This window comes from Chanodichthys erythropterus, chromosome 13 (genome assembly GCF_024489055.1).
Source record: "Chanodichthys erythropterus isolate Z2021 chromosome 13, ASM2448905v1, whole genome shotgun sequence".
Classification (NCBI taxonomy): Eukaryota; Metazoa; Chordata; class Actinopteri; order Cypriniformes; family Xenocyprididae; genus Chanodichthys; species Chanodichthys erythropterus.
In genome coordinates, this window is record NC_090233.1 from 41,359,238 (window position 1) to 41,377,318 (window position 18,081).

An 18,081-nucleotide genomic window follows, 5' to 3' on the forward strand; every position below is an offset into this window, starting at 1 on the left:
AAATGAGCAAATCAGCAATATTTAAAGCTGAAGTAGGAGCTTGAATCTTGTTAAATGAAATAACAAAGGACACAAAATAAAACACCCAAGACGTGTAAAAGTTTTTAAAACTTTTTTTAATGTTTTTATTTTTTTTTTTTAAATTCATTTATATTATCTACAAAGTAAAAGTTATTTTAACTTAACCGTTTTATAACGGTCAAGTCAAATGGGGTTTTGTCATCAGATTAAATTAATAAATAATTTATCTGCTTTTTTTTTTTTTTGCCGAACATCTTCATTAATGGAAGTTTCTCGTGTTTAGTTTGGTTACAACCATTTTGTTTTGTTGGTGTTGATTTACCCCAAGGTCTTGAGCACAGCTATAGCAGCAGCATTTAACAGTAATGTTAATACTGTCAATATACGGAAGAATTATCTTTAACTTAGAAGGTGCAGACAAAATGTTCCAGTTATTTATGCACAGTTTTCTCACTCATCTGGGCTTTTTTGTTATTGTTAGGACCCAATGCAAGAGTTCTAGTGTCACTGAAACATGTGAAAAATGATTCCTCGTTAAAACTCTTGTGTTTCTTTTCTTTTTTTAAAAAGCCAGAGTTCACCCCATCTTTGCCTGTTAACTTTTCTTAATCACTGATGGTGGGTAGCAGCAGAGCAGCATGATTGAGGTTCTCGTGGCCATTTAAGGGGGTGTTTAGAGAAAGGTAAGGATTGGTTGGCCAGTATGTGGTGGGTGGGGCCAAATGGCTCTGCGAGGATCAGGAGCCTCTCAACTCAAATGCTGTTCTCTGGTCTTCATCCTCTACATCTGCTGCTGATGGTGAGCTTGCACTGAAACACACAAAGATTTATTTTACACACTTGATAGCAAATTGAACAGTGAAATTTAAATGCACATTTACAACAATTAACATCACTAGTCTAACAGTATGCAACTAACATTGCAGGCAAAACAGAAATTGCAGATCACTATATATTCAAATGCATACATAATACAAGACAACAAAAAGTTGGTTTGAAGATTATATTGAATGTGGAACCTCAATGGCTGATAATTGTAATTATCTTTTTTGGGGGGGGGCTGCTTGAAAATACAACCTTATTGGCAATAGGTGCTGGATAAAACTGAAAAAATAATGGGAGAGGAGTTTGACTATTCATTCATTACATTGCACCTCGGGAAACCAAAAACGGTTTCAGACAAGAATAAATACTAGTGTAGTAGGAAAGCTTAAGTAGTAGCTATAATTTACTGAAATATACTGACTAGAGATTCACATATAATAAAATCAATTAAAAAAAAAAAAAAGTTGGGAAAACTGAATTATGTATATACATTTAGAAAAGTGTTAAATTGTATATCAAGATGTATGTTGAAAACGTACTGTGACCTGACATTGTAACACCCATGATGAACCTTAGATCTTTGTTTTCAATAAAAAAGGGGGAAAAAAAGTATTTTATTATTTTGTTCATTTAAAAAAAAAAAATCTTAATATTATTATTTAGATAAAATAAACACGGTTATACAATATTTATTATTATTTTTTAGATAAGACAAATTATACATAATAATAATAATAATAATAATAATATTATATATATATATATATATATATATATATATATATATATATATATATATATATATATATATATATATATATATATATATATATATATATATAAAATAAAAATTTTCTCTCCCAATTTAATTCTCTATGTGTTCAGTTGAGATAGGTCCTTACCAGGGGTGAGAGTGTAGGAGTAGTGTGTGGCTGATGACACAGGGATGGGGTTAAGAGTGCCCTGGGGCAGCGCAGGTTGGGGGCCAGTAGGAGCCTGTGTGGCCATCAACATCATAGTGGGGGGGTGGGAAGGAGTGCCATGATGCTGAGGCACCATCCCTGACTGCATGTGGGCCTTTAGAGACACAGTGAATGAATACTTTCTGAGTACTTATTAGTAATTTTATAATCCTGGTGTCTGACTCACTAGCACTCACCTGTTGCACATGAGCCATATGGTTAGGGTTGTACCCATGCTGCACCTGTTGGGGGTGGATGTAGACTGTCTGCTGAGCGGAGGGGAAGCTGGCTTGAGGGGACTGGGGGTTGGGGCCAGGGGTCATGGAGGGTGGGGTGGGAGCCAGGGCAGAGTACATCTGCTGCTGTGGTGGGTTGCCCAGGTGCATGGCCTGGGCTGCAGCCTGGTGCTGGGGATGCTGAACAGGGCTGGGGGCCGGATGGCTGCCTCCGTGCTGGTTACCCTGCTGCGGTTGTCCTGTTGGGGTGGCAGAGGGCTGAGGATGCTGCGGATGAGGGTGCAGGGTGGAGCTTGGGTGGGGAAACTGCTGAGGAATGGGGGTAGGTGACACTGAAACACAGAAAAACGCAAGTACAAGCAGTTATAATGTTAAAGTAAATCCGGTGAATGTTAACAAATAAAAACAAAAAGAAAGGTATAATTATAAATGAATAACAACAACAACAAACACGACAGGAGGAAGAGAAGTTAAAAATTAAAATTTAATCTAGAGTACATTTTAAGCATCAAATTTTCCTTTATTCCTTGAGTCATTAATGTGTGGCTCATTACAAAGATCAACATTAATTTCTGTAGCATGAAGCTATTCAGAGGCAACAAAATGTGACTGCAAATTAGGGCTGGGCGATTTGGCTAAAAATATCACATTATTTTTCTCCATATACAATATCGATATTTATCAAAATATTAATTTACCATTAATGTGGAAGGAAATGCTTTCCACATATTTGTTAGACCTTGAGAATGAATGTAAACAAGTAAACTTGATTGTTCACAATTAAACTCCAAAGAGTAGCTAGCTTTTAATTTAGGGCCCCATGAAATCCATTTTATTTTCTCCAAAATTCTGTGTTTTCCATTTCGTTCATTCTTTTTTTATTGATTTATTTATTTATGGATTCTGTGTTTTATGATTTAATACAAATATATACGAACTTTAATTTTAATGAAAAAATATCTTGGTTTTATGATATTCCTTAGAAATATTATTTTTACTATTATTACTTTGAGAAGTACATATTAGTTCACAATAGTGATTTATTTCTGTCATCATTTCTTGAAGTTAAACCAAACTTTTATTTTGACGATTTGTAGTGAAGATCTATATAGATTCTGTATCAGACGAAACTGTGCTGTTCATTCATACAGAGACACGCAGAAATCCCTTATTAGCGACACGCACTGACTGGCCATTGTTGTGTAAATTTCTGTGATAGTCTGTTAGATTAATCCATAGAGTAAAAATGTCCAGAGTTTATCACTATTATCAACGTAAATTTTATCGCAATCTTGATATATCGGTTATCGCCCAGCCCTATCGTAAATTTAGCACAGTATGACAGTAAAGGGCTAAAATGGGCTGGTAATGGCTTAGGCTTTGTGCTGGGGGGAGTTCTTACCATACATAGTATGCGTCTGCTCACCATACTGAGTGGTGGAGGAAGAGACCAGGCTGGGCTGACCGTGGCCAGGAGGGGTGATCATCCTCGCACTGCCCTGAATCATTGGACTGAACACATGCTGGGCCTGAAACACATGTACCCAACATCATATTAATGACTTTCAATTTTCTTGTTTAAGAAATATTTTATAAATATTATCCATAAAAAGGACCCAGATACAACTTTTTTTTAATTATAAAAAATAAAATTGACAATACATTAAACCCAAATGATCAGAATTTATTGAACGGCAAGGTAGTACCTTTAATAATTTTCTTTAAGAAAAAATATTGCATTACTGATCAGTAATCGTATGTGTTTTTCTTGTATAATGGGGAAAAAAAATCTGCCCGAATGTTATAAAGTCAATTGAATGATGTCATCCAACCATAAAACAGCTTTTAAAGACAGAGTATCCAAACAAACAACATAACCATAACATTTTAAGCAAAAGAAAATCAAAGACTCTGAAATATCCCACCATTGTCTGTTGGTATCTTTTCAGCATTTCAACACTGTTCTAAGAAAGGGAATACAATGTTCACAAATACAAAATATTTTGTTTCAGCTGAAGATTGTCAGACACCACATTTATAAAAAGGCACAAGTTGTGTCCAAAAAAAAATCACATACTGTCCAAGTAGGTACTACATTTGATAAGTACATTATCAAGTACATGCAAAAAATAAATAAATAAATTAATTAAAATAGTTAAGTCTATATAGTATGAAATCCAGGTGAACTAATTTGATGTACTGACTACTAGTAGGGAGGTAGGTAGGGAAGAAAGCATATTCGGACACAGGGTCAATATTTATTATTATTTTTTTTTTAATGATTGGTGGTGTTTAGGGTTGGGAATTGAAAAGAGATTCCAATTCTGGAATCGGATACTTGTTATAAAATAAAAAATGTGATTCCTCTTATTGATTCCTTTGTGTCCATTTTTGTATGACTTTGAACCATTCAAGTGCAAGAAGACCTGCAAGCTGTTTTCTGTGCTGCACACACATCCAAAGCGAGCACACAGAAAAAGTGATTTTAAACCATTTAAGTGCAAGAAAACTCGTGCGCTATTTTCTGTGCTGTGCACATCCAAAAGGTGTGCACATAAAGCCTCCTTTTATACTGTGTGCAATACTGAACTGAGTTCTCTACCGTGTCTTTTTGCAATTTTATGGACAAATACAAAAATAAGTCAAAATATCCTTGTGTAAACAGTTGCTTTGGGTTAGTTCACCCAAAAATGAAAATTCTGTCATTAAGTACTCACCCTCATGTCATTCCAAGCCCGTAAGACCTTTGTCCGAACACAAATTAAGATATTTTTGATGAAATCTCACTATTGGCCAATACTATTCATGCGAGCACTACGACGTATGCGCGTGATGCTGAAGCAGGACCTTGCCAATAATGAGCCGGTGTTCTGACGTAGAACCCGGAAGCACTGAACTGTCTATACAATGTAAACAACGTAGGAGCATGACGGGGAAAAGAAGAAACTGTTGAATAAATAAAATTTAATTTGAATAAAATTAATTTGCATACAAAAAGTATTCTTGTCGGTTCATAACATTAAGGTAGAACCACTGTAGTCATGTTGACTACTTCAACAAAGTTTTTACTACCTTTCTGGGCCTTGAAAGTGGTAGTTAAATTGCTGTCTATTAAGGGGTTCGAGAGCTCTCGGATTTCATCAGAAATATCCTAATTTGTGTTCCGAAGATGAATGAAGGACTTACGGGTGTAGAACGACATGAGGGTGAGTAATTAATGACAGAATTTTCATTTTTTGGGTGAATTTACCCTTTAAGTGAACGTAATGTTTGTAATGTTTATTTTATTTATAAAGTGCAGTGTTATTTTACATTTGAGTACAGTTTCTGTTCCCGAATACCTGTAAATCTTAAAATGTATTCTGTGTTCTTTTTTTAATTACTGAGTGTTTACTTGTCTTTAATAAACCTGAAATTTATATTAGTTAGGCTATTAGTTGGGCAAGTTGTTTTTTCTAAAGTATTTTTAAAGGCAAAAAAAAAAACTTGTGTATGTATTCTCTAGCCTGTTGGAATTGATAAGTAGAATCGGAATCATTAAAATTCAAATGATACCCAACCCTAGTTTTGTTCATCTTTTATTTCTCCACTTTAATAATTCCTCGTTAGTAATGAGACATTTAAAGTCACAGTACCTGGGACTGGTAGTGGGGCATCTGTTGTACCAGAGGTTGACTAGCAAACTGCTGGGGGCTACAAGTGAAGTATTGGGTGGAGTAGGCTGGGTTTGGTGCCACGATGGGCGGCCCGGCAGCTGTAGCTGGATGCATCATTGTAGATGTGCCAGGTGGGTGATGCTGGTCTGGCCTTTGCTGTGGCATGTTCGGTACTGCAAGCAGATTCAGCAAAAGAAGAGAGCATGAAATGGGTACACAGCCTTAAATCATTACAGACTGTGAGAACATCATGGGGAAAAACAAAAAGACAAAAAAAACTTCTTACACAGATCGTATTTCCTAAATGCACAGCCCGGCAAACAATATACAAAATCAATAAACAAAAATAATAGAGGGTAACTCCCTCAAACTGAAAAAGCTTATGATTATAGTAGATGCAAAATAGCCTTAAACATCATTTGAAAGCAGCTTTAAAAACATGCACACTGAGAGAGAAGCATTCTCACCTTTACCTGGTCTGTAGGGCTTGGTCTGGCTCATGGCCATATGAGGAACCTGAACATGGTACATGGCTGGAGGCTAAAGGATGAGGAGCAGAACTTGAGAGGCAGAATTACATATACAGTGCTCAGCGTAAATGAGTACACCCCCTTCGAAAAGTAACATTTTAAACAATATCTCAATGAACACAAAAACAATTTCCAAAATGTTGACAAGAATAAGTTTAATATAACATCTGCTTAACTAATAACATGAAAGTAAGGTTAACAATATAACTTAGATTACACATTTTTCAGTTTTACTTAAATTAGGGTGATGCAAAAATGAGTACACCCCACAACAAAAATACTCCATCTAGTACTTTTTATGGCCTTCATGATTTTTAATGTCAGCATGTCAGCAAGTCTTCTAGGCATGGAATGAACAAGTTGGTGACATTTTGCAACATCTATTTTTTTCCATTCTTCAAGAATGACCTCTTTTAGAGACTGGATGGTGGATGGAGAGTGATGCTCAACTTGTCAGAATTCCCTAAAGGTCAGGAGACATACTTGGCCACTGAATCACTTTCACCCCGTTCTTCTTCAGAAATCCAACAGTGGCCTTAGATGTGTGTTTAGGATCATTGTCATCAGTTCCAAAAACATTTATCTTGGTCTCATCACTCCAGAGTATAGAGTCCCAGTAGCCTTCATCTTTGTCAGAATGGGCCCTGGCAAACTCTAGGTGAGCTTGTTTGTGCCTGGGCTTTAGGAAAGGCCCCTTTGTGGACGGTACCCATGCATGCCATTCCTCTGCAGTGTACGCCATATTGTGTCACAGGAAATAGTCACACCAGTTTGGCTTTCTACTTCTTTAGATAAATGCAGTGAACTTGCATGCCAATTTTCTTCAACCTTTCTCATCAGAAGACGCTCCTGTGGAGATGTTAACTTCTGTGGATGACCTGGACATCTCTGTGAGATGGTTGCAGTTCCACCTCTTTTAAATTTTTGTACCACTTTTGCTACAGTATTCTGACTGATAAGTAAAGCTTTGCTGATCTTCTTGTAGCCTTCACCTTTCTGGTGTAAATAAATTATTTTCTTTCTCAGGTCTTGTGATATTTCTCTTCCATGTGGTGCCATTGCTGACAGCATGAAATGGGAAGGGTTTTAACACCCTTTTATAGTCAGTCTGCTGGACACCCGTGTAAAGAATACTTAGACTCACCTGTGGTTGAATTCTTGTTAAATTAGACATTTGTAGTCTAAAATTTAGCTTTCCTACAGTGGGGTGTACTCATTTTTGCATCACCCTAACTTGAGTAAAACTGAAAAATGTGTAATCTAAGTTATATTATTAACCTTACCATCATGTTATAAGTTAAACAGATGTTATATTAAACTTAGTCTTGTCAACATTTTGGAAATTGTTTTTGTGTTCATTCAGATATTGTTTAAAATGTTACTTTTCAAAGGGGGCTTACTCATTTACGCTGAGCACTGTATGTTCTGATTTTAGTTCACAGTTTTGAAAAACACTTGCTGAATGCATCTTAAGACTATCATGTATCATATTCTGTTGATCACTATTGTAATTTACTTTTAACACTTTCTCTTCTAGGGCTCAAAGGAAAATAGCTATTTGTACACATTTTCAATATTTTAGACCAATGTTCAACCCCACATTTTCTGTTTCTGAAAGATGTGCCAAGATAAAAAAAAAAGTCCTCTACTGCTTAAGGGTTGTTAAATACAATAAGAGATACACACATCAATGCTTTTGAAAAAAGACTGACATAAATCCACACAACGTTCTGGCTTTTTCCTGTTCTGGTCAAGGGTACATGCAAAAAAAGCTTTAATGCTCCAACAGAACAAAAAAAGGAAAGGAAAAGGTTAAAAACAAAAACTGATTACTAATTTTGGAGCAAAAAGAAGAAGAACAACAACAAAAAAAAAACCCTGCTTATTCATAGTACTGAATAATCTTTGTTGATAAGGTAAGCTAATAATCTAATAAAGTTTAAAAAATTGACAACAATATTGAAATATAAGTAAGGGATAATCCACGGCTTTAAACGATTTTAAGCACAACGTGGAAGCAAAAACAAAACAAAAAACACCCGTCGTGAAGCCTCCGTGGAGTGCATTCAAATTGTTTAATGCCCAGCTAGCCGTGGATTATCCCACTTATACCATGGTCATTTGCCAGCATTGACAACTTTAAGCTGTTATTGATGCTTTACAGCACAATATTTTGGTCAATTATGGCTCCTTAGATCTAGCATTCTGCCCTCTTTGAATCAGACACCGATATAAAGTAGTGCATAAGATTAAATTAATGTCAATAAATGAATACAGCATTTATTTAAATTCATTATAGAGAGAAAGAGAGAGAGAGATGCATCTGGTTAGTATATCTCTCTATTAACAATGAAGCTGTGAGTTTGATTACTTCAAAACCAGTGATGTTAGCCCCTCATTGCGGAGAAATATGTAGCGATTCAGTAGTGGAGCTATGTTATTAATAAAAGTTGTAGGCCAGCATTGACAATTTTTTGTGATCCTGAATGTTTTTGTGTGTGCAGCGCAATCTCCGAGTGACGCATGCGTGTGTGTGCTTCAATGAAAACAGCGCATTAATATAGAACGGTGATTAAACTGACTTGGAACTCACTGTACATTAAAAAGTTTTATTGAACACCTTACAGCCAATCAGAATCGAGTATTCAGACAGACCATGGTATAATAATAATAATAATAATAATAATAAACTGATCAGCAGTAAGAAAATAGGCAAACCAAAATCTGCTGGTCAGTTACGCAGGCAAAAGTGTCATACACGTTTTCAGCAGAAAAAAAAAAATCTTAGAATTGCACAAACCTTCCAGATAATGCTTTTCTAATGGAGAGAGAGGAAAGAGGGGGGAAAAAAACAAAAAGAACGAGTCTTTAGTGTGATTATCATTTGCTTTTTTCATTATAGTAAGATTTGTTTTCTAGAACATGTGAGTGAGAAATGATGAGTCAAAGTATTTTTAAGAGACGCTACAAAGGAATATAAAGGACAGAACTATTGCATTTGAGTTTTGCATTTACTGAAATGCATCTTTCCACTCTACACCACAATTTATACAAAAAAGTAAAGCTTTTATTTTGGTCAGTAGAAAAAAAATGTAAATTATTAAATATTATCAAACATCAGTGTGGTGCAACTTTTCGAGCTGATGATGAACAATGAGCTCCTTCTAAAGGTTGACAGCATGCTACCAGTCAAACCATCTGTACTTTATTTGTTTGGACATTAAGGTCTATTCACACCAAGTGCACATTTTTGCAAATATTGTAAAATAAACCAGTGCACACCAATGAACCATTTAACTTTCATGCCATTTATTTAAACCAAACTTAGCATGAACAGGCCTTTACTGGCCCTTTTCACTGAAATTAAATTAAAATTGCATTCATGTCAATCATCAATTGAGCAATCATGTGATGGGTTACACATGCAGATACTATGCAAATGCAACTGACAAATGAAAGTAAAGGAGGGATGGCTGAAGTATGAACACAATGAGGAAATCAATGATCTTGGCACATAAATGAAAATAAAAAGTTTTAGTATAAAAACCATGCACAGAACGAATGAGATCACACTGACAGAGAGGTTCATATTATGATGCTCACCTGAACGCCAGGGCTGACAGGGGTCAGAGGGTACATCTGGAACATGGTCTGGCCATAGACAGCAGGGGGCTGCTGTACTACGATGGAAGGGCTGGGCTGACCCTGAGGTCGGGTCAGAGTGGGGGTTGTTGCTGGTTTAGGCTGAGGAGACAGTTAATGTGAAATGTATGAACGTACATTTCTATGTTATATTTGTTTGCCCTCTTCCAGAAATACTAACGGGAAAAAAACTTTAAAAAAGGTACATTATATATTCTCTCAGAAAAAAAATAACAGTTTTGGGAATATGTTGATTTCAGTTCATTTAATGACACAAAACAAACAACTGATTTACTTACGGGGGAGCAAAAAACCCTTGGGTTGAACTCCTTGGCATTAGGATTGAGAGTAGATTTTCTAACACTCCTAAAAAGTGCATAAACAATAAATCAACATTGTATTATTCACTATAACTTATTTTGACAATGAATTCTGTCACTGATTCTACATTGTCTTCCAGTGACTCACTCTGCTACAGGGTCATTCTTCTCCTTCTCATCTTTATCTTTTGCAGCAGTGTTGGCCAGAGGCAAGGTGGTCTGGACGCCCTGAGATGTCACATCAGGCCCTCGTTTCTGCTCTGGTACAGCAGAGGAAGGAGAGAGTGAAGGGGTACCAGATTTACTTCCTGCTAGGGCGACAATCACAGAAGTGGAGGTTTCTTCACTAACGCCGGACTCCATGGAGACTTTGAGTCCTGTTGAATCTACTGCACTCTTCTCAGCTGCTTGATCCTTTGGCTTTTCTCCAAGGTCCCTTGGAGTCTTGGTCACCATGGGCTCAAAAACTGTATCTGAATTTGAGCTAGACGGCAACTATAAATGATGAAGGGATTCAATAACCTGAAGTACAGTTGCTGAAACACATATAATGGAAGAAAAACAAAACTTACCCTAAAATCTTCACTGAATTTCCTTAAATTATCTATTTGTTTCCTCTGATCCGGAGCCATGTTGGGAGGCCCTAGGAAGATTAAAAAGTAAAAGAATCATTTTAAAAAGCACATTTACTTATAATATTTTACATTATTGCATTTGATTTTTCACTTTGATGTAGTGATGTCACAATATACAGGTATTCATTTAAAAAATGAACTGAAATAGAGTTAATACTATACATATAATATCATAAATAATCAAGTGGCAGTAACTATCTGGTTGACACCAGTCATAAAACAGAAAAAAGTAGATGGCAACAATGCAGCATGTAGCTACAGTACTACAGCCACACAAAATCACTAGACCCCCGCACCTAAATTTTTTTTTTAGGATTCTGTAAAAAGACTGTGTTAGAGATGCATTTGTACAGTGTTGTATGCATTTGTACAGTTATGGTTTTGAGTGTAATTAATTGGCCAAACAAGAAAAAACACAAAATAAAGTTGAAGAGGAATGTGACTGATATCATTATTAATTTCTCATAATTTCTATAGACATCACAATAATATCATTATCGTTAATTTGTGTAGAGAAAATCTTATACCGTGACAAACCTACTTTAATCCATATGCCGTGCCTACACTTGTATTTAGGGCCCCCTATTGTAATTCTTCTTCTTCTCCGAAATGAATCGCATTTTTGAGGGCCTAAACATGCACGAAAACTCATGAAAGTTTGCACACGCGCCAGAAGTGGTGAAAATTTACGTCTGATATGGGTTTTAGAATTAGGTTTGTCAAAATGGCTCGATAGCGCCATCTACAAAATTTCAATTAAGCTCCCTTTGTGCTACGTTTCACGTACAGTTATGAAATTTGGTAGAGAGATGCAACAGCCCAGTACCTACAAAAAAGCCCCTAGGTGCAAAATCTGTAAACCCAACAGTAAGTGAGATATTTTGAATTTTCTCTGCAAAATTTTTTGTCTTGCTATCACCAGACCAAGCTCAATTTAAAATTGAACATTGGTATGGGGAGACTGTATGTATTTTCTACTGCCCAAGAGGCGTGATCAACGAGCATTATTCACACAATTGGATAGTCCTTCAACCAATCAGATCAACGATTCGGGTGACGTACTTTGCAGAACGACGCGAAAACTCCAGACAGGTTTAGTTTGTATTGGTTTGTAGCATTGATCAGCGGTTTGCAGAAGCAGCAATGGCATCCAGCGATTTTTGCAGGTTGTGCAAAAAAAAACAAAAAAAAACATGAAAGTGAGTAGTATTTACACCCACTCGAGCGATTTGTTTGCTAAACTAAAGAAGTCATTCAGCATTGTCGAGAGGTTAAAAGGAATTGGATTGAAGGTTGTGCTTTGCCGTCGCTTCTCTTTGTCATTGTGTTATACCCGCCAATAGCGAGCAAGGTGGATAAGCCAGTCTGTGATTGGTTCCCGCAAAAATGTAACAGAAGCAGTAGAAATGAATGTACGGGTTTTCAGACTGAGTTGCCGGGCGAAATCAAATCGCCGGCAGATCAGGCTGGGTTTACCCAGTCTACAAAATTTTGGCATTTCCACACATTCTACTTTAACAAACTCCTCCACGGCGTGTCCGTGGCGGCCTGACAAATTCTGATGTTTCGCCATGAATGATGAAGTTGTTGTAACTCAGGCATACAATGTCTGAGCTGCTCCAAACTTCACAGGTTTGATAACAGTCCTGGCCTGAAGACATCGACATGGCAATATTCAGTTACAGTCAAAGCATCAGCTGTTGGCAGCAGGAAGTGTGGCACTTTGAAATGCCATATTTCCCTTGTATTTACTCGCTTACATGCATGTAGCCCACTGTTCCCTGTTTTCCTAAGGCCAATGGGTGGCGGTGAGCCCGGGTGCGAGGGCCATTTCATCATTGCAGCTTTAATGCAGATTGTGTTTGATTTAAGATGAACTGAAAAAGTCATTTCTCACTCTCTCTCTTTTTACAGTATCAGCAATTTTAAGAAGAAAATGAATTTTTGGAAGCCAAATCCTTAAATTATACTGACATTGTGTAATTTCTGCTTTCTACGTGCTTTGTCAGCACAGCAAAATCGCATGCAGCAAAAAACAGCTTTAACAAAAGCTCCAAAATTCAGATTAAAAACTGCTGGCCGTAGATGATAAATAGTATGTCATCTCCAAAGGTACACACCCTTGCCGATGGATCGAGTGATGCTTGCAGAAGCTTCAATAGGCTTCACATTCTCTTTGTTGGCATTGGGAGAATTCTGTCTTGTCTCTAGCACTCTTAATTCTTTGGCTATAGAAGAAAGATAAATGGAAAACAGGGTTGTTGTAAGATCTGGTACAGAGGAAATTAATAACACAAATTAACAAACAGGCCTTAAAATGACACAAATTATGTAAGGGATGTCCTAACCCTCTTCGATTGGAGATGCGTCCAGGTTGGTGGCTGGGTTAGCTGCTGTGGGTGACGTCGCTGTTGTGGAAGCTGTCACAGAGTCTACTGGCACTGTACCAGCCTGAGGGGAAGACAAGCAGGAGGAGCTGGGAGCACCTCCACCAACGCTATTCTGTCGAGGTGAACGTGGTCTGTGCGCTAAGAGGAAGTGAAAATAAATCAGTCAGCATTAGAGTGTTCCCAACTGAAACTGAAATCTGGGTACAGATTTAAAATCTAGGCTTACCACCACTGACAACAGATGACCATGTTCCCCCAGAAGGGCTGTTGCGAGCAAGTGGGGCAGCAGAAACCTCCACCGATGCACCTGGAGACATATAATCAGGTGGAGGAGGCCCACCGCCCCGACAAGAGGCCACTCTATGAGGTCTCGGAGTTCGCTGTGACTTGGGAGACATTCTTGGAGGACCTGCATTCACAAACATAGAGATGAGCGAGTTCTGAAAGAAGAAACAAACACCCTTTAGGGCATCTCTCATTAATGTGTAGTGTGTAGCTCTCTCCAAAAGCAGATGCTGTGTACTATGTGACATTCAAAATATCAAATATGAAGCAAAGACTGAGGGGAAATGACTATGCTAACTACTGCCAACTATGTTAGCAGTTTGTGGTCTGCACATGACATGCAGAAGAAAAAAAGAAAAGCTATACTGACCAAATATTAGGAGTTCATTCCCACAACTGAACTAAAAATGAAAGTACAGATTAGAACAAAGTGACCATGAAAGTGAGGGAACGAATTAGTAAAATGTGGCCACGTTTTAAATTAAAATTAGGTACAGTATCAAATTAGTACAATGTGGGCTTGTTTTAACTTAAACAAGGGAACAAATTAGTAAAAAGTGCTAACAATTTAACGAAAACACATTTGTCAAATGTGGCCATGATTTACAGTAATTAAAACAAGGGAATAAAATATCAAATTGTTGCCATGATTTAACCAAGTAAAAAAAGGGAACTAATTAGTACAGCGTAGCCACAATTTAACTAAATGTACATGAGGGAATGAATTAGTACAAAATGGCCACAATTTAACTTAAATAGGAGAACAAATTATTACATTGTGGCCACGGTATCTTTTTTTTCTTCTGCATGTCATGTGCGGTGCTCTGTACTCATGAAATGTTAATGGATAAGAATGTTAATTCGAGTCAATCTACCGAATATACATTTGAACTTAAGAGGCTGTGACAGTTTCTCATTTGATGTAAGAGAATACAATGTCAAGCCAATGTCAGACATGGAAAGAAACACTTGGGCATTGCCAGTGGTGTCACCATGGCCAAAATACGATGCCAGTCCTTAAACACACCGCAGAAAATGAGTGAGTGAAACGTGCCCCAAATTCACTTCAATCATGCATAGAAAGAGGGACAGTATTAGAAAATGGAACAAGAGGAGAAGTGAGTTTTATTAAGCACCAGGAAAGTCCCACAGCTGTTAGTGGCAGCCTTAATTTAGGCATTTGGATTGCAAAACGTGAACCTGAGCAGTGGTGCCACAACAAAATGGCTGCTCAGTCTGGAATTTCTGGTACCTTCTGAGGACAGGCGTTTGGGCATGGTGGACAGAGGCCCTGAAGAGCCATGAGCAGAGGGGTGAGACAGGGGCCGAGAGGGCCTGGATGGGGGTCTGGAGGGAGGCCGGGTGGGCGTGGCCGCCCGGGGTGGGAGAGAGTTGGTGGGGCCTGACTGGTAACGGGATGGAGGGCGAGAGGAGGGAGATGGGCAGCGTGAGGGCCAAGGGTGTGCACCTGACAGAGATGAAATGAGCCGAAATGAGAGGAAAGAAAAACTACATTTGACTGACAGGGAGGGGGAGGGTAAACAAATGACCATGTAAATTGAATAGGAAAACAGAAAAGTCTGAAGGCCTTATAGATTGTGAATTTTAGATATAAAGACTGAAACTAGCCAGCAGGAAAGACAGAGAGAGATATTTGAGAAAGAGTATTGGGAAGAAATGAGTTTAGAAGGAATGACAAGACACCAAAGAATAAGGGTGACGATAACAAATAACATTTTGAGATTTCTTTGGTTAATTCTGAGGCACTGAAACAGAAAACAATAGGGAAACAGGACTTCAAAGAAAGAACATTTGGAAAGATCAATCAGATTCTCTTGGAACAGCAGCAGTCTTGGCCTACAGAACTCCCTTGCTCAAATCCTTTTATCATGAAAGGACTGAAAGCCAGAGAGATGATTTGAAAGATCGACTGTTAGTGAAGGAGAGAACAATGGATTAATAGATACCATAGAAAGCCAAAGGGAATCTTTTTTTTTTTTTTTTCCTCATTATAATTTCTAGTATTTTATGTGGAAATTTTGAATACTGTTTCATGGACTAATAAGGAATGATCCCATTGAAAGTGACACCAGGGAAAACTTTGAGACGTCTATCAAAGATCCAGCCGGAGAATATTATCAGCACATTGTTTACTCCACTGATTATATTTCATGGATTCACAATACAGTTTGTTTACATAATTTGATCGTTTGAGGCATCATAATACTAATTACTAGCTATTTTGGACAACACGGATGGCGTGACATGAAGTCGAGGCACAAAGAGTTTACAAATCATCTTGTACCTCCATTGACCACACGCTGATCCATTGCGTTGTAGTCGTGAGATCCAGATCTGGGTGTGGGTGGCCCAGGGCTACACTGAACCAGTCTGGGTGAATTTTGACGACCAGGTCCCCATGACATCCCTGGTTCTCTGTTTCTCTGACTAGGGGGAATGTATTTGTTCTCTCTGTTGAAGTAAACAAAATAAAGAGGTACACTCTGGATTTAAATTCAACTAATTGAGCAATACTTTTCAAACTGAATTGAATCAAACTGAAAAAAAAAACAAAACAAAAAAAACGTATATGCCAAATAATGACTAAAAGTTGTAAAGGTGTGGTCAAAGTGTAATTTCAGCGTAATTTCATAGACAAAAAGGTCCACTCTCCATTTAGTTAATGCTAAATTTACGTGTTGGGAAATCTTTTGCCCAAAAGCAAAATCCCTGTTTGAGTGGATTCCTATTGAAATAACTCAATTTCATCTGCAAAAATTTGCTGAACAATGGTAAATGTGACCACACCTTAAGACATTGGCTGCTACTACTCGAGTTGATCCAGACGATACAAGCAGATAGATAACTGTTATGCAAAGGTTTATCTGGACAGACTGATTAACAGGAACCACACTTAAACCAGCGATAGTTTTTCTGGGATATTTAAACATAATTCAATCTTTTGAAAATAATCAAAGTCCCTTTTAAGAAAAGCCAGTTCACTCTGCGGCCATATTTGCAATGCCTCTGAACAGCTATTTCGGGCATGAAACTCCTATCTCAGAGGTCTCCAAACTCGGTTCTGGAGGGCCACTGTCCTGAAAGTTTAGCTCCAACCCCAATTAAACACACCAGAACCAGGTAATCAAGGTCTCACTAAGCATACAAGAAACTTTCAAGAAGGTGTGTTTTAGCTGGTAGGAGCTAAACTCTGCAGGACAGTGGCCCTTTAGGACTGAGTTTGGAGACCCCTTTCAAATCTACTTGAATGGACAATTACAGAGATCTCAAACACTGCTCACTAATCTCACATTTAAATAATGGTCACAAACAGTCCCATAAATGTTGTTTCTTATACTCTTACTTTCTTATTCTCACTGTTTCTATGGAATACAGAGCTTCTAGTGGCAGCCGCAGTGACGTGATGACAAGTGGCGATAGGTTCATTTAATTAGATGGCAGGACTTGTTCTGTCCTTACTTTTTTTCCATTCATAGTAATTCATAGAAATATGAGAGAACATAGTAATATGAGTGGAATAAAATATGCCTTTATACACTTATGAAATTGCTTTTTCTTGCTTTTAGTATAATTTGGAGTATGACAAGCATGAAAAAAACACTATTATGAATCTCCTTTTTATTTGTTCATTGACAGAAATACACTGGAGCACAAACATCTTCTGATCTAATCATACATGCAGCAGTGGTAGCAAGTTCAAGCTTCACCTGTTGAGGCTGTGAAGCTCCCGCTCTCCACGAACCACAGCAGTGTATTTCTCTTCCTCTGAGCGGTCGTCATTCTCCAAGGCCACACGGGCCTTGTAGGTGGCACTGGCTTCAATCTCCTCCGCCAGCTGTGATGCACGAGCCTCGCGCTTGAGGAACTCCTCAGAGTTGTCTCGTTCCAAGGGAACTCTGGAAACAAAAAGAAAAACAGACTAAGAGACAGCACATTTGATATTCATCAGCGGTAATTTAAAGCACAGATGAGAGGGCTTACGTGTATGATGACAGGCTGCTGTCATAGGTGGATTTCACACCATATGTCTCTTCATTGTATTTAAACATCTCATCAGGATCCCAACCATTTGACTGAGAGGGAGACAGTTTCAAAAATGTGAGTAGGGCTTCGTACCATACTGTACCTCTTGTAACCGCAGAAAAATCACAGTAAAGCGTGACCTCAAGTGGCTTACTGCTTTAATCATCTAAACGTTACTGCATATGATACTTCTACAATGATTCAACTTCAGTTTATTACATTATGTCAAGCCTGATTTGTTTGACGTCTCACCAGATCAGTGTCAAGAGATTCCATGCTGCCTGAGATGTGCTGTTCCCCTCCATCCCAGGGTTCCAGATCCTTCTCTTTGTGCTCTCCATTCAGACGGGCACTTACCGCACTGTCTGTGAAGTTATCTTCACCAACACACAAAACAAGCAACAGGATTCATATAACATGCATCATGGTGATGCAAAAGCGCACAAATGAATATGGAAAAAGTCATAAAACATATGAAAATGTGCGATAAGGGGCAACATAATGAAGTGGAAAACAGGTGATGATTTCTAAAGCG

The 18,081-nt window shown here is 37.9% G+C and overlaps 1 protein-coding gene across 14 annotated transcripts in view; it reads right to left on the reverse strand.

The window, feature by feature from the left end:
* Positions 1–98: 98 nt before the first annotated feature.
* Positions 99–18,081, reverse strand: part of atxn2 (ataxin 2) — a 32,259-nt gene continuing 14,276 nt past the window's right edge. For 2 of the 14 annotated variants that reach the window (XM_067405708.1, XM_067405710.1), the window contains 21 exons: positions 17,799–17,923; positions 17,505–17,596; positions 17,231–17,419; positions 15,808–15,974; positions 14,755–14,970; positions 13,444–13,626; positions 13,176–13,355; positions 12,948–13,055; positions 10,765–10,835; positions 10,341–10,687; positions 10,172–10,238; positions 9,834–9,974; positions 9,031–9,048; positions 6,168–6,240; positions 5,680–5,873; positions 3,970–4,008; positions 3,447–3,573; positions 2,006–2,376; positions 1,749–1,923; positions 1,386–1,424; positions 99–831 (listed from right to left, as the gene is read on the reverse strand). In XM_067405708.1, the coding sequence (XP_067261809.1) occupies positions 803–831; positions 1,386–1,424; positions 1,749–1,923; positions 2,006–2,376; positions 3,447–3,573; positions 3,970–4,008; positions 5,680–5,873; positions 6,168–6,240; positions 9,031–9,048; positions 9,834–9,974; positions 10,172–10,238; positions 10,341–10,687; positions 10,765–10,835; positions 12,948–13,055; positions 13,176–13,355; positions 13,444–13,626; positions 14,755–14,970; positions 15,808–15,974; positions 17,231–17,419; positions 17,505–17,596; positions 17,799–17,923 (2,951 nt within the window). In that variant the 3' untranslated portion in view covers positions 99–802. The remainder of the gene's footprint in view (positions 832–1,385; positions 1,425–1,748; positions 1,924–2,005; positions 2,377–3,446; positions 3,574–3,969; positions 4,009–5,679; positions 5,874–6,167; positions 6,241–9,030; positions 9,049–9,833; positions 9,975–10,171; positions 10,239–10,340; positions 10,688–10,764; positions 10,836–12,947; positions 13,056–13,175; positions 13,356–13,443; positions 13,627–14,754; positions 14,971–15,807; positions 15,975–17,230; positions 17,420–17,504; positions 17,597–17,798; positions 17,924–18,081) is intronic. The other 12 variants (XM_067405722.1, XM_067405717.1, XM_067405718.1 and 9 more) reach the window with 10 other exon arrangements.